This window comes from Martes martes (genome assembly GCF_963455335.1).
Source record: "Martes martes genome assembly, chromosome: 5".
NCBI classification, from domain to species: domain Eukaryota; kingdom Metazoa; phylum Chordata; class Mammalia; order Carnivora; family Mustelidae; genus Martes; species Martes martes.
In genome coordinates, this window is record NC_137892.1 from 20707213 (window position 1) to 20730821 (window position 23609).

The 23609-nt window shown below is 37.7% G+C and overlaps 1 protein-coding gene across 2 annotated transcripts in view; it reads left to right on the top strand.

The window, feature by feature from the left end:
* The window catches only part of YTHDC2 (YTH N6-methyladenosine RNA binding protein C2), a 74790-nt gene that overhangs the window by 41127 nt on the left and 10054 nt on the right, over positions 1 to 23609 (top strand). For both annotated transcript variants that reach the window (XR_013966843.1, XM_080803888.1), the window contains exons 17-26: positions 1376 to 1458; positions 4739 to 4844; positions 6782 to 6901; positions 7218 to 7490; positions 10155 to 10281; positions 11349 to 11554; positions 11899 to 12094; positions 14394 to 14503; positions 17783 to 18075; positions 23336 to 23513. Coding sequence is in view for 1 of the 2 variants with exons in the window: in XM_080803888.1 (XP_080660014.1) it covers positions 1376 to 1458; positions 4739 to 4844; positions 6782 to 6901; positions 7218 to 7490; positions 10155 to 10281; positions 11349 to 11554; positions 11899 to 12094; positions 14394 to 14503; positions 17783 to 18075; positions 23336 to 23513 (1692 nt within the window). In the remaining variant the exon portion in view is untranslated. The remainder of the gene's footprint in view (positions 1 to 1375; positions 1459 to 4738; positions 4845 to 6781; positions 6902 to 7217; positions 7491 to 10154; positions 10282 to 11348; positions 11555 to 11898; positions 12095 to 14393; positions 14504 to 17782; positions 18076 to 23335; positions 23514 to 23609) is intronic.

Here is a 23609-nt window from a genome sequence, read left to right on the forward strand (position 1 = left end):
GACCCTCTACAAAGGCTAAAATATTTACTGCTGGCCCAGATATAAAGAAAAGACAATATTTATTTTCTGTTAGCACTGGGATGCTCAGCAGTTCTCAATACCCTTCACTTTGGTGGATCCTTTCACGGAAAGAATGGAAAGTGAATGAGGTGGTTGATTTTCAAGGAAAGATACTGTACTCTACTCTATATTGTAGAAAGCAAATGATGTTTGTTCTAGTGGATAGAAATGATCATGTTTTAATGTGGGAAAAATTTGTTAATTGCTTTTTAATGTTTTCAATGTAATTTTTAGGAATATCTTACAGAAAATAAAACTTTATTATAAAATTTGGACATTTCAGTATAGTTGGGTACTATAAAGAAGAGATATGTTTTATTTTTTTATCAGAGGTTAATGATGAATATTATCACTAAAAGTCTGAATGGTAAGTCAATGAAAATTCAGATTTTATTTCCCTGATTATCTAAAGTTGGATTTTTATCTAAAGTGGATTTTGAATCTTAGAAATTAATTCCTATGGGTGTCATTTATCAAGTAAACCACGGTTTGGAACATGATGGTAGTGTCAGAAGTTATTTTACATACAAAACTGACAAATATGACATTCTACTAAAAACCACATAAGTAGCATCTTTTCTAAAAATCCCATAATTAAACTATTATAAGAACACATTTGTATTTGCTCTATTTAGTTATTTTATGAAAGGGAAAGTATAAGTCACTGAATGATTAAGTGTATATTTTAGTTAGGAATGCATTCTTTTAAAATCTCTACAGTAAATTTTGGCTTTAGATTGTTTAGGGAATATAGAGGTAATAATGGTTCTTTCTCTTTTACAACATTCTGGTTAGGCTAACTGTTCGTAGCTCAGCAGGGGTTAAAATGGAAAGGAGTAACAATTCTTCACTTTGGGGTTAGGATTGGTTCAGTGATTATTGTTATTCCTCCAGATCAGCTCCCTGGCACATATTTTAGAAACGTTCTTTCCCTGATCATTCCTATTCTTCGTGGTGATAGAAATCTGATGGGAAATGACCTCAAGAGAATAGATTTTTCTTCAGTCTTGATGTCTATGAGTACTGACTGCTGTTATTCAAGTGTAGCAGAGAGGAACAAATAACTAAGCAAGGCAGGGAATGAGGAAGTTTTTATAGCTCTTCTGAGTTTATTTTTCATTCTTTTTACTTAGAATGTTTGTAACCAGAGATGGGGATTTTTTTTTTTTAAATCTGTGCCCCATCCTAAATATCTAATCTAAAGGGGCCTCGAATTAAACTTGGCATGTTAAAATATATTCATAATACTTCTTGCTATTTCTTCTTAAACACCTTTTATAAAAGTTTTAATATGAAGATAACTTAAATATTACAGAAATCCTTTGATGCACTGAATTTTGTTACAATGTTAAAAATGGTGTGGATTTCCAAAGCTAGTGCCATACAACGAAAAGGCAGGTAATGTATATTTAATGTACATTCATTCACTCAATTGCCTATAAAATGGAAACATTTTGATATGTATTACATATTTAATGTATATTCTGCTTTCTATATAAAATGTTAACATTTTCATGTTAGTCTTAATTCTTACATTGTTTTTGCAAGGCAAGCCGTTTCAATATTTTCTTTAAAAGCTGAATTCAGGTTATGTTAAAAATTTTTGACTAGTATAATCTGTCCTCAGAAGATGTAAGAAACTTAAAAAACAAAATTGAAAGGAAAATATTTTAAACATTTGCAGTATAGGACAAAGGGCTAATTGCTATATTATGCAAAAAACTCTTTAAAATCAGTTCATAAAGACCAACACATTAACCTCACATACACCACCTCATATATGCCAGAATAAGTGCAAATTAATGAGAAAATTTTTTTGCTTATCACCAGATTGGCATTGATGAAAATGTTTAACAGTACCTACAACAGAGTTGGCCAAAGCGTGGGCCAGTAAGCTTTCATAGTTTGCTGACGGGAGTGTAAACTGCTGTGACTTCTTCAGAGGACAGTTTGAAACTGTTTATCCAAATCTCCCTTTTGCCGGTGGATTCCACGTCTCCTAGTTTATCCTGAGTGTACCTGTGCATGTGCCCAGACGTGTGTTGAAGAATGTTTTCCGCAGCACTATTTGTAATAGTGAACTCTCTGGAAGTTTTGTAGTTAAATAAATTATGCGATAGTTGTGCAATGGTATATTAGACTATTACGATGAAAGATGTATATGTATGTATTGTTATGTGCAATGAGTTCTCCGAATATATTATTAATTGAAAAAAGTAAGGTGTACAACATGCATCTATAGTATTTGTACTTAATATATATGTATAGTGCTAACTAAATATATATATAATATATATGTATAGTGCTAACTAAATATATATATATGTATATATATATTTAGGGCAGAAATGCATTGACAGATTTGAGAGAAACATTAAAAAACAATTATTGACTTTGAGAAGGAGGATTTGTGGAACTCTTTGAAGGAAGGAGGATTTAATTTTCATTTTTTTTGTAGTTTGGTTATTTATTTTAGTATGCGCTTGCATTTTTCTTTTTAAAAAAGGGAAGATTTAAAAGTATTCTATTTATCAGTAATCATTTGACTAATTTTTCTTGCATGTTAATAGGAAAACATCTGATACTGACTTTATTTATTTATTATTTTTTAAAGATTTTATTTATTTATTTGACAGAGATCACAAGTAGGCAGCGAGGCAGGCAGAGAGAGAGGAGGAAGCAGGCTCCCTGCTGAGCAGAGAGCCCGACGCGGGGCTCGATCCCAGGAACCTGAGATCATGACCCGAGCCGAAAGCAGAGGCTTTAACCCACTGAGCCACCCAGGCGCCCCTCTGATACTAACTTTAAAATAGTGGCTCATGTGCTGAAGCTGGTGGCTGCATTATTTCTGTACTTTATAATTTCATAGAATGTTCTTGAAGGCTTTTGCTATTACCGTACCAGTTGTTTTCCTATGATAGGGTGTGGCATGATAACACTAGCTGAAGTTAGTTAGTAATATTCCATCTCTTCATCGTGTTTACTTCTTAATTGTGTTTACCTCTTAATCGTATGTTATCTGGGAGGAAAATCAGAAATTGTAGGAATTTTCCTTGTCTTTTTTTCAGCCTATTTCTTTTGACAGCCAGTACTGTGCAAGTGTTAGGGATGCGACGATGAATAAACTGTAGTCTGATGAGTCAAGTTTGTGGTGGGGGAGTGGTGCAGTCCATCCTGGAATCCAGTAAAGTAAGCAATTTTAATACCATGTGATTTGTGCTACAACTGGATAATGCTTCTGGAGGAGTGAGGGTAGAATCTGAGATAAATACAAATGAAGAGGTGTTTTGAAAAGACTTTCCTAGCAAAGGCGAGGCATGCACAAAGGCTTACAGGCAAGAGTGAACAACAAAGTTGTCTGGATGGAGTTTAGAGGAGAATAGTGAAAAAATGAGTAAGTTGTGGACATGTCCTTAAGGATCATTTTGTGTTTCCTCTCTCTTTTTCTTCTTAATAAACCAAAGGATGGCATGATTTTGGTATTCTTTCATCTCTTTGAAGAATGAATTGGTAGAGACAAAACTGATGGCAGGAGGACGCAGTAGGAGGCTCTTTCTTTAATACTTGGAATTTACAAAAAGGGAGAGATGACAATAGTCTGGATTGTGATAGCGGTATTAGAAGATATTAAGGAGAGCAGTATTGGGGCAAGAGTGTGTCCAGGGGCAAGGAATAGTATGACAATAGGATGTCATACAGGTGTCTGTCTTAGAAACTTGTGTGGATGGTGGTGCCCTTGTCGGGGGAAATGGGAATAGCGGTTATGTTGGTGAGAAGAATTAATCTTTGCTTTTATTGAGCTTGGGTTGCCTAGAAAATCCAAGTGGAGCTAAGAGGCTTCTGAAGTATGGGTGTAGGGTTAGGGTGAAGAGATCTCAGTGGATGAAAATTAAAGTCAGGAGGATAATTACGATCCATTTGGGAGCGAGGATGGACTAGGAGAGCAGAGGGCTGGGGTCCAGCCTCACAGGAACATCGACATTTAAGGACTGGTGAAGGATGGAAATGTCTCAGAGAAGGCTGGGTAGGAGGGAAAGCAGATGGGTTGATAGTGAGGACAGTACTGATGAAGGAAGCAGTAGTCCAACGTCTCATTTTGTCACTTGTAGCACAGTGTGTTGTAGCTTTGTGATGGGAGGGATATTTCTGGATCTCTGTTGCTTAGCATGTTCAGCCTGGCCATTAGCTGATACAGTGACTCTGGGGAAAATGAGGAGAGGCTGCTTTTCTTCAAGATATTTCTCTCCTACTTCCCAGAAAGTGATACAAGTCTCTTTGGTGACAGGAACTGCCACTCCCTGGAGTTGTGTAATGCTTACTTTGCACAGCTCTGAGCTGTGGGCTTGTGCATGGTGCTTGTGTCATTTGAGTAAAGCAGATGAAATGTCAATTACCATGTATTTTTTCATTGTTTTTACTCACTTTCATGTGTATGTCACTTATGAATTTGTTTTTATCATTACCTTAGTAGATGTATCAGGTAGGTGTCATTCGTAAGTTTTTATGGATGATGCCCAGACGAGTGACGTGCCTTCTGGAAGGATTCAGGAGGGAATCACAGTCAGCTGTCCCGGCCCGGGGTCCATTGCTCTGTCTCCCAAAGCAGACTACTTTTAGAGTTGCTGTGGTCTAGTCTTTATTCCTTGTTTGAAGCTTAATTTTTTATTTCACTTTTAAGGGCAGGGAGATGCAGACCTGGGATTTGTTTCCGGCTGTTCAGTAGACTCCGATTCCAGAATATGTTGGAATTTCAGACTCCAGAACTTTTGAGAATGCCATTACAGGTAGAAATGTACTGAACTCTAAAAGGCTGCTTTTAGGGGTGAGGGAGGAGAGGGACCACTTCAACTTAATACCAGTTGGACTTTTAAATGGTAATTCCTAAAACAAAATTATAAGATATATATGATGGGAGGTGGTTATGTATCTAACTAATATTTTTTTTTTCTAGACAAGAACATTTAATCCAGGGAAGCCTGGGTGGCTCAGTTGGTTGGGTGACTGCCTTCAGCTCAGGTCCTGATCCCAGGGTCCTGAAATTGAGCCCCGCATTGGGCTCCGTGCTCAGCGGGGAGCCTACTTCTCCCTCTCCCGTTGCCTGCTACTCTGCCTGTTTGTGCTGTCTGTCACACAAGTAAATAAAAATTCTTAAAAAAAAGTTTAATCCATAATCCTCCAAAATTTTAAAGGATTACTTGAGTTCATTTAAATTATGGTACAGTTTTTATATATATATGTATTTTTTTTAAAGATTTTATTTATTTATTTGACAGACAGAGATCACAAGTAGGCAGAGAGGCAGGCAGAGAGAGAGGAAGGGAAGCAGGCTCCTCGCTGAGCAGAGAGCCAGACATGGGACTCGATCCCAGGACCCTGGGATCATGACCTGAGCTGAAGGCAGAGGCTTTAACCCACTGAGCCACCCAGGCGCCCTATATATATGTATTTTAAAAGCAACATTTTAGAAGTCTGTCAACCGTATAATAGTGTTCATCTTTCACATTCTCATTGAAGATTAGAAAACAAATCATTTAAGTTCCAAAAGATAATAGCAAAATCTCAGTTTAAGATGCTGAGATTAATCTTGGTAGTCTGGAACTCAGTCCACTGAGATTTCCTGACCTTTATTGTTTTGAAAATTGTTTTGAAAAATGGTTTTCTGACTTCACACTAGCCAGACATTGTAGTTTCTAGGGAAAACTACCAGAAATACATTAATTTGATTTTCTGGTGTGCTGAGCCAGATGCTAGCTTCCAAACTTTTAAAGATTTTATTTCTTTATTCAAGAAAGAGAGAGAGGGCATGGTAGGGATGGACAGAGGGAGGTGAGAGAGAAACTCTAACTAGACTCCACTCTGAGAGCAGAGCCTCACTTTGGGCTCGATGTCATGACCCTGAGATTAGGGCCTCGGCCGAAAACAAGAGTCAGACATTTAACCAACTGAGCCGCCTATGTGCCCCCCCCCCCACTGTTCTTTTTTTTTTTTTTTTAATTTAAATAATTAAAAAAAAACCATTTTGTTTATTTGACAGAGCGAGAGTGAGCAGAAGCAGGGGGAGCAGCAGAGGGAGAGGGAGAAGCAGGTTCTGCACTGAGCAGGGAGCCCAATGTGGGACTCGATCCTAGGACCCTGGCATCATGACTAGAGTGGAAGGCAGATGCTTAACTGACCAAGTCACCCATGTGCCCCTCTACTGTTCATTTTTTTTTTAAAGATTTTATTTATTTATTTGAGAGAGGGAACACAAGTGGGTGGTGGTGGGAGGGACAGAGGGAGAAGCAGGCTGAGCAGGGAGCTTGATGGGCTTGATTTCAGGACCCTGGGATCACGACCTGAGCCCAAGGCAGACATTTAACCCACTGAGCCACCCACATGCTCCTCTATTGTTCATTTTAATCAGAAGACTCTACTAGTCTGTTTGGGGACTATGTTTCCCATGATTTCTTTCTCTTTTTTTAAGATTTTATTTATTTGAAAGAGAGAGAGAGACCATGAGCAGGGGGAGTGGCAGAGGGAGAAGCAGAAGCAGACTTCATGCTGAGCAGGAAGCCCATGAGATCCAGGGCTCAGGCTCGATCCTAGGACCCTGGGATCCTGACTTGAGCCAAAGGCAGACACTTAACGACTGAGCCACCCAGGGGCCCCCCATGATTTCTTTGAAAGTCAAAATCAACATAAATTTCAACATTTCAAAATGATTTGCTGTTCTTGTTTACAGGAACTTTGTTTACATACTAAGCTGTTAGCCCCAGTGAACTGTCCTATTGCCGATTTCCTTATGAAAGCTCCTGAACCCCCACCAGCTTTAATTGTAAGAAATGCTGTACAGATGCTTAAGGTTGGTGTCTCCACAGTTTTATTTTACCTGTTTTACTTGAAATTTAAACACAGTGAGGATACATCTTACCGAATTTTGTCCTTAAAAATGTTATCTTAAATAATCATGTACTTGGAATAATACTCTCATGGTAATTATAATAAAACCGTAGAGTTCATAGTTCTTTTTTATATAAAATATGGAAAGCAGAATTTTTTTTATAAGATGTGGCAGAAGAAAATTTACATTTTCATTTCCTGATGACTTTTTAAGTATGTGATTTGATTAAGCATAGTTTTTGGTCGTGTCAGATTCTGTTTTGTGTTCTTTTATTTAGACAATAGATGCAATGGATGCCTGGGAGGATCTCACCGAGCTGGGATATCATTTGGCTGACTTGCCCGTAGAGCCACATCTTGGTAAAATGGTCCTGTGCGCTGTTGTTTTGAAGTGTCTGGACCCCATCCTCACAATTGCCTGCACGCTAGCCTATCGAGACCCTTTTGTCCTGCCAACCCAGGCCTCTCAAAAACGGGCAGCTATGCTGTGTAGGAAACGCTTCACTGCAGGGACTTTCAGTGACCACATGGCCCTTCTCCGAGCATTCCAGGTATGGTTTATTATTGTCATTTCATTTCTGAACATGGTGCCGTTTATACACGTATCTGGGGCAAGTATAATGAATTCACAGAGAGACACGATTCCATTAATTTTGTTTCATTCTGAAGTCATATTTTATGACTAGCTTAGAAAAATACCTTCCTACTCTTAATGTGCTGGAATTATCAGTTTCTACCTTTTTTCTCTTTCATTTTCTCAGTTTTCTCCACATAGGAATATGTGAATGCATATATTTATGTTGATTTACTTGTATTCATTTTCTAATACTCAAGTTCCTTCTCTTTTAATCATATCTTGGGTAGGGAATGCACTAAAATTTTAGTTAAGAAGCAATGTATATTACTCAAAGTATGTAGAACAAACATTGGAAGAAAATTACCTTGAATTTATTATCTACTTATTGATTTTTTTTTTAGAGTACATCTTTTTCTTATGTGCTTGCAACACTGTGCTAAGAACTTAATTTTATAAAGTAAAATCCAAATATCACTTAAAACTTTCCAAGACAGGAGTAGTGAGAAATTGAGGAATGTGACAAATGAGAAAGGAAAGATAAGGAAAATGGGATGCTGAGGGAAGGAAGTGATACGTAATTTTAGAATTTCAAATAATGTGGAGAAGATGATGTTACTTCCTGGAAAGGTAGACATATTATTTATCCTTAAATTCTCTCGAATGTGGGCTGTGACTATACTTTTTCCTTTGTGACTATATATATATATATATATATTTTTTTTTTTAAAGATTTTATTTATTTATTCGACAGAGAGAAATCACAAGTAGGCAGAGAGGCAGGCAGAGAGAGAGAGTAGGAAGCAGGCTCCCTGCTGAGCAGAGAGCCCGATGTGGGGCTCGATCCCAGGACCCTGAGATCATGACCTGAGCCGAAGGCAGAGGCTTTAACCCACTGAGCCACCCAGGCGCCCCTGTGACTATATATTTTTTTAAAAAAATTTCATTTTGCTTATGCAGAAAATACTCTTCTCCCAGGCATACAGGATTTTTCTGTTATATATATAGGTTAAAAAAAAATGGCAAGCTGTTTTGTGAGCATAATTGAACAATGGATAATGCTGTGCTATTGAGTTCATTAGCTACCCCATGTTATAGTAGATTAGTTTAGTGGATAATAGAGGGAGATTTGATGTAGAATTCCTATGCATTCTTTGCTTTTTCCCCAGCTCCTTCAAAAGCAGAGAGGATAAAGTACTGCCTTGGTCTTTTAGTTATATTCCAAAGTAAGAAAAGTCATTTTCAAAGAGGAGCTTTCTTATACTGCATATAGGTGGTTTCTAGAAATCTCACTTCCCATTCTCAGATAAATTAAGAAGAGGTTGATATAAAGGTTTTTTTGGAGGACAGGAGTGGTAGAATCCTTACATATAAACGGTGTTATGGTGGCTTAGTTAAAAACCTCCAATACTTCAGTGGAAGAAAACTAGCAGACACATCTGAAAAGGCAGATGTTTTTACATAGCTGGTCATTTAGGTTAATGGATACTTTATTCTTGTTAGGATTTTATAAACTGAATGGCTTTCATAACATTTGAGTATAAATTAATGATAAATTTTATTTAATCATGAAGTCTTAGATTTTTCTTACATTTAATTTTAAAATTTATATTTTTAAAAATCAAGATGTCATTGACACATAAGATTAGTTTTAGGTGTAAAACATAATGATACTATAATTGTATATGTTGGGAAATGATCTCCATAGTAAGTCTAGTTAACATCAATCACTGCACATATATTTTTCTATTGTGATGAGAACTTTTAAGATTTACTCTCTGATATGTTAACTAGATTTATTGTGATTATTTCACAATATATACAAATACTGAATCACTATTTCATATACCTGAAATGAATATAATGTTAAATGCCAGTGATACCTCAATTAAAAAAAAAGTTTACCAAAAAAAAAAAAAAAATCTACTCTTGGAGTACCTGAGTAGAGCAGTTGGTTGGGCGTTCAGCCCCTTCTGCTCAGGTCATGAGATCGAGCCCTGCGTTGGGTTCCGCACTCAGCATGGAGTTTGCCTGAGACTCTCTGTCTCTCCGTCTGCCCCTCTGCGGACTCTCTGTAAAACAAATACATCTTTAAAAAAAATCTATACTCTTAGCAACAGATATACAATGTAATGTTATTAACTATGGTGACCCTGCTATAAGTTACCTCCCCAGGATTTACATATTTTATAACTTTAAGCTTGTATCTTTTGACCTTCTTCACCCCACCTTCCTCTCCTCCCCTGCCTCTGGGAACTACCAATCTGTTCTCTGTATCTTTGAGTTTTGGGTTTTTTTTTTTTTAAGATTTTGTTTATTTATTTGACAGACAGAGATCACAAGTAGGCAGAGAGGCAGGCAGAGAGAGAGGAGGAAGCAGAGGCCCTGCTAAGCAGAGAGCCTGATGCGGGACTCGATCCCAGGACCCTGAGATCATGACCTGAGCCGAAGGCAGAGGCTTTAACCCACTGAGCCATCTAGGCGCCCCTGAGTTTTTTTTTTTTTTTTAATGAGGGCCTAGATTTTATCAAATAATTAGGAGAATTGACCTCGAGTAGTTAGTGTAGAGGTTTTCAGTTACTTTGCAGCCTAACTGAGGAATTTAGTGAATGTATCTTGTTATATAATTATATTTTCCTAGGCATGGCAGAAAGCACGAAGTGATGGGTGGGAGCGAGCCTTTTGTGAAAAGAATTTTCTTTCACAAGCTACCATGGAAATAATCATTGGCATGAGAACTCAGTTGCTTGGTCAGCTTAGAGCATCAGGTAAAATTTTCCCTAAAAAACTTACTTAGACCACTGAGAGCGCCTTACTTATACCTCATAGTATTTTTAGTGTTAACTGATGCCATCTGATATTATTTTTATGACATTTTCGCATTGTTGTATATCTTGTATATATGAACTGCTTTGTAGACTCCTTTGTGATTTCAGCTTTTGTTTGTTGGTTAGAAAAATGATATTGTAGAAGCTGTAGCTGAGAAATCTATGAGTACCTTTTGATACTATAGGCAGTGAGCAATTTATAGTACATTGGTTGGCAAAAAGCAATTTAGATGTTGTAGTTCTGTTTTATCACTTTAATAAACAGCTGCTTAGCTCTATAATGGATTTAAATATATAAGTAGGTTGATACAATTGTGGTCTTCATATTTTTAGAACATAAAACAGCTAGTAATCTCTCTTTAAGGCACTTAATTTTTTTTTTTTTTTAAAGAGAATGCCAGTATTGTTATGTCAGTTTGGAATTATTTCTTTAAATTTCCTTTTGAGTAGCATTGTACATTGAGAATATAGTCAAAAAGTACCAGAGCCCGGATGCATGGATGAGCTAAAGTGCCAAGGTAATAAAAGGAGTGAACCAAAAGGTTTTAGAGTGGTCTCAAATATTAGGAAATATGAAGGGCTTTGGAAATTCAAGCAAGAATATACGTATTGTCTTCACTCTAGAATTCATGTCTGTCATAACCAAAATGTTATTAATACTAGTCAGAAGAATGGTTTAGATTTTCAGCTATGATTTTAGTACATTTCTTTTTTTAAAAATTTTAGTACATTTCTGATAGCATCTTATAAAGAACTTTATAGCAAGGATGTGTATTCTTTAGAAGTCCCTAAGTCCCCCATACTTTACTTAAGCCTGAGCAAACCTAAACTTTCTTAGAACGTTGATTCTGTATTTTAAACTTTACAGAGGAGATTTTATTAATTATTGTGGAATTTGAATATCATGAAATGTACATGGGTTAGTACAATTTTTGTAAGAAATGCACATGTTTGAAAGTATATTTTGTGCAATAGTGTGTTGGTGTGTATTTTTCCCCTCCGTCTAGGCTTTGTTAGGGCACGAGGTGGCGGTGACATTCGAGATGTTAACACAAATTCCGAGAACTGGGCTGTCGTTAAAGCTGCGTTGGTAGCAGGCATGTATCCTAATTTAGTCCACGTGGACAGAGAGAATGTAGTATTGACAGGGCCGAAGGAGAAGAAAGTTCGGTTTCATCCCACTTCAGTTCTCAGCCAGCCTCAATATAAAAAGGTAAAATATTTTTAATGCTCTTAGGCCTTGAGGTGAAACTAATCTAATTTACATAGTTGAAGAGCAATAAAAAGATGCTCCACAGACCAAGCAAATAATTGGCTATATATGTATGTATAATTAAACATTGGAACAAAATTTTGATGAAATTTTAGCGTTGGAAGAGGTCATGTGTTAGGTAATGAGGACTTGTGTTCCAGCTGCGTGAGAAGTGACTTGTTTAATGTTTGCCTGACAACTGTTATCTGTCATCTGTTGCGCTGAGGGACTTTCTGCAGGTTAAAAGTATGGCCAGTAAAGTAGGTGGTAAATACAGTTAAGATTTTGATTTCTTTTTCTGGTAGATTCCTCCAGCCAATGGTCAGGCTGCAGCAATTCAGGCACTGCCTACAGATTGGCTTATTTATGATGAGATGACCAGAGCCCACAGAATAGCTAACATTAGGTGTTGTTCGGCAGTGACCCCCGTCACCGTGTTGGTATTCTGTGGACCGGCGAGGCTGGCAAGTAATGCTCTGCAGGAACCTTCATCGTTTCGAGGTAAATGGATCATCAGGAAATACAAATCTATTTGAAATGAAAAAAAAAAATTTTTTTTTTTACTAGACCAAATAAAATTTGAAATTCCAAACATGTATGTAGGAGTAGCTCTCTTTTGATATATTGAGACACATTAGAAAATACTAAAGTATACCTCAGTTCTTAAAATTGATTTCTAAGGTAACTTGTTACTGGTTTGTGCATTTTTGGTTAATCTTGCTAATAGGAAGTTTACTTTTCTCTCCCACTTGAAATTAAATAATAGTTTAACATAAAGGTAATTGTTTAAGGGAAATCATTAAGAGTGACCCATGACCTCATTTCCCTTATGCAAGCAAACACTTTTTATATTATGTTAAGAATATTGGGGCATCTGGGTGGCTCAGCCGGTAGAGTGTCTGCCTTCTGCTCAGGTCATGATCCCAGGGTCCTGGGATGGAGTCCTGCATCGGGATCCCTGCGCGGCGGGGAGACTGCTTTTGTCTTCCTCTGCGTCTTCTCCAGCTTATTCTCTGTCTCTCTCTCTCTCTCTCAAATAAATAAAACTCTTAAAAAAAAAAAAAAAAGGATGTAGCCCAAAAAAGAAGATTATGTGATTTTTAAAAGTTATACATATTTTATATCCTGCTATTTTCATTGTGGAGAATATAAATTTTCAAAAATATTTATATTAATGGCTGCAAAATATTCTATCACTTAAAAGTGGCATAATACATTTAAAATGTTCCTTTGCACTTGCTTGTTTTCAGCTTTTTGCTATTCAGTGATTTAGCAAATATTCATTGGTCAACTCCTATATGTCAAGGACGCTAGGCATTGAAGATGTAACAGAAAACAGTATAGACAAGGTGTTTTGGTCCTTAAGAGTTTACATGGTAGTGGGGGGTAGACAGAAAAAAAGTAAATAATCTGCATGGTACTATGAAGGAAATAAAGAGGACTGCCTTGGGGGGGTGACCTGCTTTAGAAAGAGACCCTGGAACAAATATCTCTGAGGGGGTGTAATTTGAGTATAAGACCTAAAGTATGAGATGCTGTTAGGAAGAGAAGCAGATTCAAAATGATTCTGGACTTACTAGTAATTGCTAGATTGAATGGGTGGTGAGTGGAAGGGAGGAGTCATTAACTTGCAGGATTTGGGCTGTGGTAGCTTGCTGAGTAACTTTTTAAAATTCTTTTTTCTGGGACGCCTGGGTGGCTCAGTTGGTTAAGCAGCTGCCTTCGGCTCAGGTCATGATCCCGGCGTCCTGGGATCGAGTCCCACATAGGGCTCCTTGCTCCGCAGGGAGCCTGCTTCTCCCTCTGCCACTCTGTCTGCCTGTGCTCACTCTCTCTCTCTCTCTCTCTCTCTCTGACAAATAAATAAATAAAAAAAAAAAATTCTTTTTTCTTCTTGATGTTTAGCTTGGGTGGTTTCTACCACCCTGTCTTCCAGATCACTGATCCGTTCTACTCATCTAATCTGATGTTCAGTCCTTTTAGTTTATATTTCATTTCAGTTCTTATATTTCTCAGCTTTCTCCTCATATACTGTTTTAGAAAGCTTACATGAATGTATATTACATTTGGCATCTTTGTTTTTTTAAAGTATTTATGTATTTAAGTCATCTCTACACCCACCGTGGGGCCTGAACTCAGAAATCTGAGATCAAGACCCGAGATGAGATCAAGAGTTAGCCACTTAACTGAGCCACCCTGGTGCTACATCTCCTTTTCTTCTTTTAAATTTGAAACCTATGAATTTACATGAGCATTTCTTGATTTATAGTGTTTTCATTCCATCTTTATGTTCTTAGTTTTCTTCTCCATCCGGTTAATATTGTGTTTTGATTTTTAAGTTCTTGTCTTTTTTTTTTTTTTAAGATTTTATTTGTTTGAGAGAGAGAAAGAGAACACAAATTGGGGGTGAGGAGGGACAGAGGGAGGAGGAGAAGCAGACTCCCCGCTAAGCAGGGAGCCTGATGTGGGACTCGATCCCAGGACCCTGAGATGATGTCCTGAGCCCAAGGCAGTCACTTAACTGACTGAGCAACCCAGTCACCCCATTCTTGTCTTTTTAAAATTTACTGCATTTTGATTAGAGATTATTAGAGATTATAGTCTTTAATATGCCTTTCCCCCACTTTTTATAAATACTGAGACTTAATTTGTGAACTGTTGGATTTGGAGAGCTCCCCACCCAAACTGTTAGTATATCAGGTGGATTTATGTAAATACAGAGTGTCTGTATTTATTGACTTCTTTTGCTATAAAATGTTAAAAGTGAAATTTTTTTTGCTTTCAATATGTGTTTGAGCAGCGGATGGTATTCCTAATGACAGTAGTGACAGTGAAATGGAAGATAGAACTACTGCTAATTTAGCAGCTTTGAAACTTGATGAGTGGCTCAGTTTCAAACTAGAGCCTGAGGTAAGTTGCTCTTCAGTAGTGTGGTAAGTTTCTTTCATTCAGTGAGTATGAATTGACATACGGTATGTCAGTTGAGCCCTTAGCGTTAGAGAATATAGTTTGTGTTTCAGTTTTCACAGGGCTCGTATGCATTCTCTGACATACAGGGGTGTATTCAAGTAGAGGATTTGAAAGCCTCAGTGTGGCTCGTATTTAAGCACAGTGATATTTGAGTGTTTCTGTGGGTGGTCCGCAGGAACTCCCTTTGTTTCCTATAACTCTGTTTCTGAGAGAAAGATATGAGTTCATTCTGTTTTCTCTTTTTGTATATTTCTGAATTGGGAAAGATGAATGTATTTTTTTCAAATCAAAAATGTTCTTTTTTTTTTTAAAGATTTTATTTATTTGACAGAGAGGGGTCACAAGTAGGCAGAGAGGCAGGCAGAGAGGGAGGGGGAAGCAGGCTCCCTGCCGAACAGAGAGCCCGATGTGGGGCTCGATCCCAGGACCCTGGGATCATGACCTGAGCTGAAGGCAGAGGCTTTAAACCACTGAGCCACCCAGGTGCTCCTCAAAAATGTTCTTGACAAAGCCTTCCCTTCATTCCATCTCCACCTTTATGTTTTTATTTTTTTTCAAGGTATTCAAGTCTATTATTATTGTCCTCCTTTATCTTTGTATACAGTTTTCTCCTTTTGGAACGGGAATAACAGGGAAAGTACATTATTTTGTAACCTTATGCCATCAAAGCAGTTGATACAGATGCTCAACATAGAAAATCAGTTTGTTTCGAGTTACAAAATTGATGAAAAAAATGAAAGAATAAGATGTTAAAAAGATAACTATAAGAATACCCAGATACATGCTGTATTCCCATTTATATGGCTCTGATTCATAAAACATCAGCGCATTCACTTAGATACTAATTTGATCCATAGATCAAGGCTGTGTATTCAAAGTATTTTAAGGATGCCAGGACTCGGGGTGCCTGGGTGGCTCAGTGGGTTAAAGTCTCTGCCTTTGGCTCGGGTCATGATCTCAGGGTCCTGGGATTGAGCCTCGCCTCAGGCTCTCTGCTTCCCCCCCAACCCCTGCCTGCCACTCTGCCTACTTGTGATCTCTGTGTGTCAAATAAATAATAAAATCTTTAAAAAAAAAAAAAAAGAGGATGCCAGGACCCTTCAAGAGCTGGAGAAAAGTGTTTGGGAACAGAATATGCTTTATTTAGCCAGTGAATACCTAGAGTAATAAAGTTTTACCTCATGATAGCAGTCAGACTTACAAACATGCAGAAATAGGAATTAAGGTGGTTTTTTTTTTAAGTTTTTTTTTTTTTTAAAGAGTTATTTATTTGAGAGAAACCATGCATATAAGTAGGAGGAGGGGAGAGGGAGAGAATCAATCTCAGGCAGGCCCCCCCACCCCAACAGTGTAGAGCCTGATGCAGGCTTGCTCTCATGTTCCTGAGATCACAGTTGGAGCTGAAATCAAGAGTCAGATGCCACCCAGGCACCCCATGAATTAAGGGTTTTAAATGTAGTTATAAAGTTCATAAAAAATCAGACTGAGGTACATTTACTCAAAATGTTGAGATTCATTAAGTGGTAACAAACAAAGTAATGCCTCAGACAAATGCACATTTTCCAGTATAGATTTTATTGGGGGAAGGAAGGGAGAAGAATGTGCATTAAGTGGTGAAATCCACCAAGCTGTATATCAATATTCTGTCACACCAAACAGTTTGGAGATAAGGGGAATGTTCTAACATAATTTCAGATTATGTTTCACTTGGCTAAAATAGAGCTTAAGGTTGCTTTGCCATATTAAAATTGACTACAGCAAATTTTCACAGAAGGATATAGACTTGAACTCCGGGACTAAATATGGCATGATTATTTCGCTTTTAATCTATCAAATAGCTAAAAATCGACAATTTAAAAAACTACTACAAAGAACAAGTTGAAGTGATGTGACTCTTACATCATTGAACTACTTGAAACGGTCACCTGTTAGTATTTAACCAATTTAGAGAGTTAATGAATCCTTGCATTCACTCAGTCTTTGTGCCTAGCTGGGACATGTAATTACAAAAGATAGCTACTGGTAAAAGCTCCATCTCTATTTTTTTTTTCTTCAAGATTTTATTTATTTATTTATTTGACAGAGAGAGAGGGAACACAAGCAAGGGCAGCAGGAGAGGAGAAGCAGTCTTCCCACTGAGCAGGGAGACTGACTCGGGCCTCGATCCCAGAACCCTGGGATCACGACCTGAGCCAAAGGCAGCTGCCAGTGACTGAGCCGCCCAGGTTCCCACTCCATCTGAATTTTTAAGAGATCCTACTATTTCCTTTTTTGTTGTTGTTGAAGGGGGAGGGTGGTCAGCAAAGCTATCAAAAGTCGACAACTGGCTAGGTTTACTTTTTTACTCTCTGTTCACTCGTCACTTCAGTCCCACTTCTGGAATCCCACTTCTATTTGCACCAGCCCTTCCCTTCCCTGAAACGGCCTTTGTCAAGGTCAGCATGTCCCCCACATTGTCAAGGGCAGCCCACTGTCCTTGAGTTCACCGTTTCTCTCATGTTTGGCACTGTTGTCCATCCCTTCCTTGTGTAATACTGCCCTTCTCCATTTTTCCTCCTCACCTGTCCCAGCTTCTTTGTCATAAGTTACTATGACATTAGTCTTTCCTGATTCTTCTTTCTCAAAAAGTCATTCCTTCTTAGGTTCTTTCACTGATTCTGCCCATATGTGTTTGTGCCTAAAATGTTAGATATTCTCCAGTACTCTGGGCTTTACTGTGAGCTTTTCATGTCTCTGTACAATCTCTAGGGACCTTACCTTGGTATGTAGGTTTAGTAACCATTGATGCATGGATGACTCCCAAGTCGGTCTATATTTCTAGCTTCCAGAGAAATCTGGATCTGTGAGACCAGCTGCTCTCTGGATCATCATGTGGATGTTCTGTAGGCACCAAAATAAAATATGAAGGAAACGAAATGTATTTTTCTTTATTTACTCTGCTGTTACTGTTCCAGTTTTAATCACACTCTAACCACACATTATTGGCCGTCTCTTCCATTAGACTGTGTCATTTGACTTTGTGTCTCTAGTCCTCACATGTGGTCAAGAAGAAATGTTATCTCATTCATGCAACAAAAAGAGTGAAATACATTACTTCCTGACAAGGTGCACAGTGTCCTTTGGAAACAGTCGCAGAGCTTCACTAGTAAATGGGTGTCTTGCAAGTGGTTCGCCATCTTGCTTGGCTCGTCTTGAACTGAGGAGCCCGTTCTATTCCAGGCAGCCAGTTTGCTGCTGCAGCTCCGGCAGAAGTGGCACAGCTTGTTTTTACGCCGAATGAGAGCGCCATCTAAACCCTGGTCTCAGGTTGACGAGGCCACCATAAGAGCCATCATTGCTGTTCTCAGCACGGAAGAACAGTCTGCGGGCCTACAGCAGCCGTCGGGAATAGGCCAGAGGCCAAGGCCTATGTCTTCAGAAGAACTTCCTCTGGCATCGTCTTGGAGGTCAAATAACAGCAGGAAAACTTCAGCAGATACTGAATTTTCGGATGAGTCTGCTGCTGCAGAAAGGTAAATTGGTAACATTTTATTAAAACTGGAGACATTTTCCCCCCAGGAAAATGAATTATTTATCAAAGAATCATGAGCTTTTGTAACATTTAAAAATTACTTATAATTGAAAAAACATAGAAAGGTTACAATAAAATGGGAAGAGTTTTTTTACTTTTTTTTTTTTTTTAAAGATTTATGTGTTTATTCGAGGTGGGGAGGGACACAGGGAGAGCGAGAGAGTGTCTTAAGCAGACTCTGTGCTGAGCTGAGCTCGATCTCACGGCCCTGAGATCACGACCTGAACTGAAACCAAGAATTGGGTGGGCACTTAACCGACTGTGCCACCCAGGTGCCCCAAGTTTTTTACCTTTAAAACATGGTTTTCAGCAGTCTTAAGATACAATGAGGGATTTTAAACTCTTGGTATCTATGAGTTATTTAATAAGGAAATTTTTTTATCAGGAAAATCTCAAATGTTTAATTTGAAGAATTGACAAATTTAGCATCTGCTAAAAAGCTACCATTATTTTAAAATTATATATTTTCATTGATACATATCAAGTAATATCTTTCCCAGACATCCTACAGCAAGAAGCATGGGCTGTGGCCATTTAAAAGAACAATGTTCCCACAAGTCTTACCTAAGTATCAATATTGGTGATTGTATTGTATTCCTACAGGAGATCAATTATTCATTCATTGATTTAGTGATGCGTTACATATGCATTGTTCTTGGTGTAAGAGATACAGCAGTGTACCAAACAAAGATCTCTTCCTTCAGAGAGTTTATCTTTTATCCAGGGGAGGCATATAATAAGTAAGCAGATTTACTGTAATGGCAGAATCTGTTACACTTTAGCCAAATTCTTCTTTTTCTTTCCAGCATTTAGCAATTAGATGTGATATTTTTATTTACTATATGATGATGATTAGTAATAAGAGAGCTCTTCTGTTGAATTATTTATCCAAAAATGTGCTTCAATTATATAATAGTGGTTGTAATGAATCATTGGCCATGATTCAGAAATATTTGTAGTGTAACAACATTTGTTAGAATCAAATTTAAATTCTTTATATCCATTAAAACATTTCTTACCCTGCTAGAATTGATAACAAAAACAATATTCTTGTCTGTGATGCTAATTTTGGCAATATTGGTAGAAAGTCTGTGTGGTAAGACTATTTCATTGTTAAAAAATGCTGAAAATACAGACAGTGAAAACATAAAAGTTATGTAATGTTTACTGTTTTTTAAGGATCAGATGGGGCTGTTAGTGTCTTCTTTTAGTCAGGGTTGCGTATTTGAATGAAACATACGGCTTCATCAGGTCAGACTTCAGTTAAAGGGGAGTAATCCATACTGGTTTCCAAGTTCTTCAGATATTACACTTGAGGAATAATTCAGTCATTTGTCAAGAAAATCTTCTCATGTGTGTTCCTGAATGTTTCTGATGTAGGCTCTGCTGGGCAGTAGAAGAGTAAAAGGCACATTTTCTTCTAGACACAAACTACTTTTTGAAAAGATTTTTCTGAAAGCTTCCTTGAACAATGGTTTAGAATGTGGGAGTAGATTTCCATAGATACTGTTATGTGGTAATGTTATTCCGAGGCCCATCTATAAAAACCTGTTAGGTTCATAGAGACTGTGTGTTTTGTGTGTGTGTGTATAAATGCAAGTATATATGTATGTGTGCATCTATTCGCATACACACACACATTTTTGGAAAATGTGTAATAGATGCTTATTTAATAAAAGTTAGAAATTTAATAAAATTAAGAAAATCAAAATGATAAAATGTAATATTAGTTATAATTCAGATATTGATTGTCTTATAAATTTAGTTTTTCACCGGTGACACTGGAATCAAGCATTTCCATTTCCTTACAAGTTGTAGCCTGGCAGTCTTCATTTTCTTACCTGTTGAATGGTGAGATCTGGAATTTCATCTACCTTCAGAATTTTGGTAGTATTAATAGATAAGGCCTGGAGTTGGTAGATTTGGTGGGGAATAGGATGAGGACGCTTAGGAAGATTTATTTATTTATTTTTAAGATTTTATTTATTTATTTCACAGACAGAGATCACGAGTAGGCAGAGAGGCAGGCAGAGAGAGAGGGAGAAGCAGGCTCCCCGCCGAGCAGAGAGCCCGATGCGGGGCTCAATCCCAGGACCCTGGGATCACTACCTGATCCGAAGGCAGAGGCCTTAACCCACTGAGCCACCCAGGCGCCCCAGGAAGATTTATTTTTATTTATTTATTTTTTTTTAAATTTTTTATTTTTTTATTTTTTAAAGATTTTATTTATCTATTTGACAGACAGAGATTACAAGTAGACAGAGAGGCAGGCAGAGAGAGAGGGAAGCAGGCTCCCTGCTGAGCAGAGAGCCCGATGCGGGACTTGATCCCAGGACCCTGAGATCATGACCTGAGCCGAAGGCAGCGGCTTAACCCACTGAGCCACCCAGGCGCCCGGAAGATTTATTTTTAAAGGGAGAAATGAACAGTCTTTGTGAGACTACTTCTTGGAGAAAAAGTATAGTTAGAGTTTTCCTCTGCAATGGTAAAATACATTTACTTTTTTTTTTAACTTAAGTACTTTTTTTTTTACTATATTTACTATTTTAATAAAAACATTTTATTGAAATTATTTTAAAATAGTTTAAGAAACTATTAAAGTATTAAAAATTGCCCATCTTCCATCCTAAATCATACCAGTGTATTTTTTGCTTGTCATTTTGATAATTGGATGGCAGAGGACAGGTGCATCTTTTCTATAAGAGAAATGAGATAAAATGAATTCAGTGTCTGAACTTCTTAAATGAAAAGGTGGGGGGGCTTGCGGAGGGCTTTGTTTCCATCTGTATGAAATTTTCCAGGGAAGCCAAGTATAAGAGAGAGAAGCTAGAATGGAGCTCAGATTAAAAGATCAGTTTGAAAACCAAAAGGTAGACTGGAAAATACATTTTTATTTTAATGAGGTTTTACCCTCATTAAGTTCTGTTGCCTAATTTTCAGGTCACTGAGTTGCCAGGGTAAGAACGATGTGATTTTAGGGGGGTCAAATTTACATAATTCATTGAACATCAATTCATGAGAGAAAAAAACCCCCGAAAGGTCTTTTACACTTCTTAGCAAGTTGTTAATGATTCAGATGTGCATTCATTATATAGTCTTTTGTTAATGTGTTTAGGCTTTACCTGCTTTATTTCATTTGTGAAAGAAATAATCCTGGATCTGAGATAGTTACTCTTGAAGGAAGAGTAATTATAATTGTAGGAGTCTATGGTAGTTTATGAATTATTAAACACATCCTTTTTTTGTTTTAAACTTGTTTATTATCAGTATTGTTAAACACAGCAAACTAAATGATCCGCCATAATGAACTCCATATCCCACATTTAGCAGTTACCAAGATTTTTACCGCTTGCTGTATCTAACCAGATTTTCTTTTTTCATTCTTGGCTTTCTTACTTGGTTTACATATTTCCAGATAAATTCCACACATCGTGTCATTTTACCCTTCCATATTCAAATATGCATCTCTTAAAAATAGAGGAATTTGGGGGCACCTGGGTGGCTCAGCCGGTTAAGCATCCGACTCTTGATTTTGATTCAGGTCTTGATCTCATCATACTGGGTGTGGAGCCTGCTTAAAAAAAAAAAAGGAAATTTTTCTACATAATCAAAATCCAATGATCAATCCCAGTAAAATGATCATTTCCCTAGTTGTCATACTATATACATTTATTTGAATTAGCATCCAGGGAAGACTCATCAGGGCGTCATATTTCTTGAGGTTCCTATGATCTAGAGTAGTTCTTCTGTTAACTTTTGTTTTTTTTTGAAGATTTTATTTATTGGAGATAGAGCAAGAGAGAGAGAGTGAGAGAGAGAGAGAGTAGTTCTTTTGATAACTTTTGTTTTTAAAAGTTTTTATTTATTTATTAGAGAGCGAGAGAGAGCGAGTATGAGTGGGGGTGGGGATGGGAGGGACACAGGGACAGGGAGAAGCAGACTCCCTGCTGAGCCAGGAGCCCGCTGCTGGGCTCTATGCCAGGACACCTCAGGATCCTAACCTGAGCCAAAGGCAGATGCTGAGCTGACTGGGCCACCCAGGTGCCCCCTTTGTTGACTTTTTTGAAGAAAGTGGGTTGGTAGTACTGTGAGGTATATCACATTCTGGATTTGTCTGTTTCTTCTTGGCCTTCTTTGTTGGCATACCATGTGTGTTTCGTCTAACTGGTAGTTAGCTCTCAGGGCTTGATTTGAGCCAACATTTTGGCAAGCGTATTTTATAGGTGGTGCTGTGAACTTTGTATCGCATGACTTTAGGAAGTACTCAGTGTCTTTTTTTTTTTTTTTTTTTTAAGGCCTGGTTGTTCCACAAAGACCTATCCTTTTAGAAAAATTGCAAAGTTCCTGACTGCCAGCTTTGCTGCATTTATTCATAGAATTTTAGAATAGGAGAATTTTACAGTTTAGTATAATCCTTTTATTTAACATGTAAGTAAATGAAAGCTCAGATAAGTTAAGAGACTTGCCCAGGATCACATACCTTAGCTGTAAATTTAGTACTGTCCTAGAAGTCTTCTCTCCTGACTGTAGTCCAGCAGTATTTTAATACTTTATCATATTTTTTGGTATGCTTTTAAAATATATTTTACATGGCTCTAAGATATTTTGTGAAAGTGGAAGGGAAGTAGAATGGGTGATATTTTAGTAAGGGCCATTAGTATAGATGTATTTAAATAACTATATAATGTTAAGGACCTCTCCAATAGCATCATAAAAGAGGTTAGAAATTTGTTTTTTAGGATTTTATTTATTTACTTGAGAGAGAGAGAAAGAGCAGAAGCAAGGGGGGCAGCAGAGGGAGAGGGAGAAGCAAACCTCCTGCTGAGTGAGGAGCCCGACAGGGGGCTCAACCCCAGGACCTTGAGATCATGACCCTAGCTGAAGGCAGACGCCCAACTGACTAAGCCACCCAGGCTCCCCGAGGTTAGGAACTTTGTAAGGGAAATAATATTTTGAGTGTTTGTTAACATTAAGTTAAGAACTTCTATAGATTTTTAAAAATACATTTTTACCTATTGTTTGTATAAATGCACCCTAATATCTCAGATGTTTTTTCACTCTAAATGTAAGCTAAATGAAATTCCCTTAGCAAATATTACTCCATATATCATAATGCCACTGCGACTCTGGTTTGAAATGGGATCTGCTTAGTATTATGAACTTGTGTGTCACTGATCTTTGTTTCCTCCTTCCCACTCAAGAGTATTGACGAAATCTCCATCTCCAGCACTGCACCCCCCTCAGAAGTACAAAGATAGAGGGATTTTACATCCTAAACGAAGCACTGATGACCGATCGGATCAGTCTTCTGTGAAATCTACGGACAGCAGTAGCTACCCAAGTCCTTGTGCCAGCCCTTCTCCTCCATCCTCAGGAAAGGTACAGTATCTACAAGTTGATGTAGCAAGGACCAGATTGCTAGCACATTTCACATTACATATTGAAGCAAAATGACAATACAGTTCTATCTTTGGT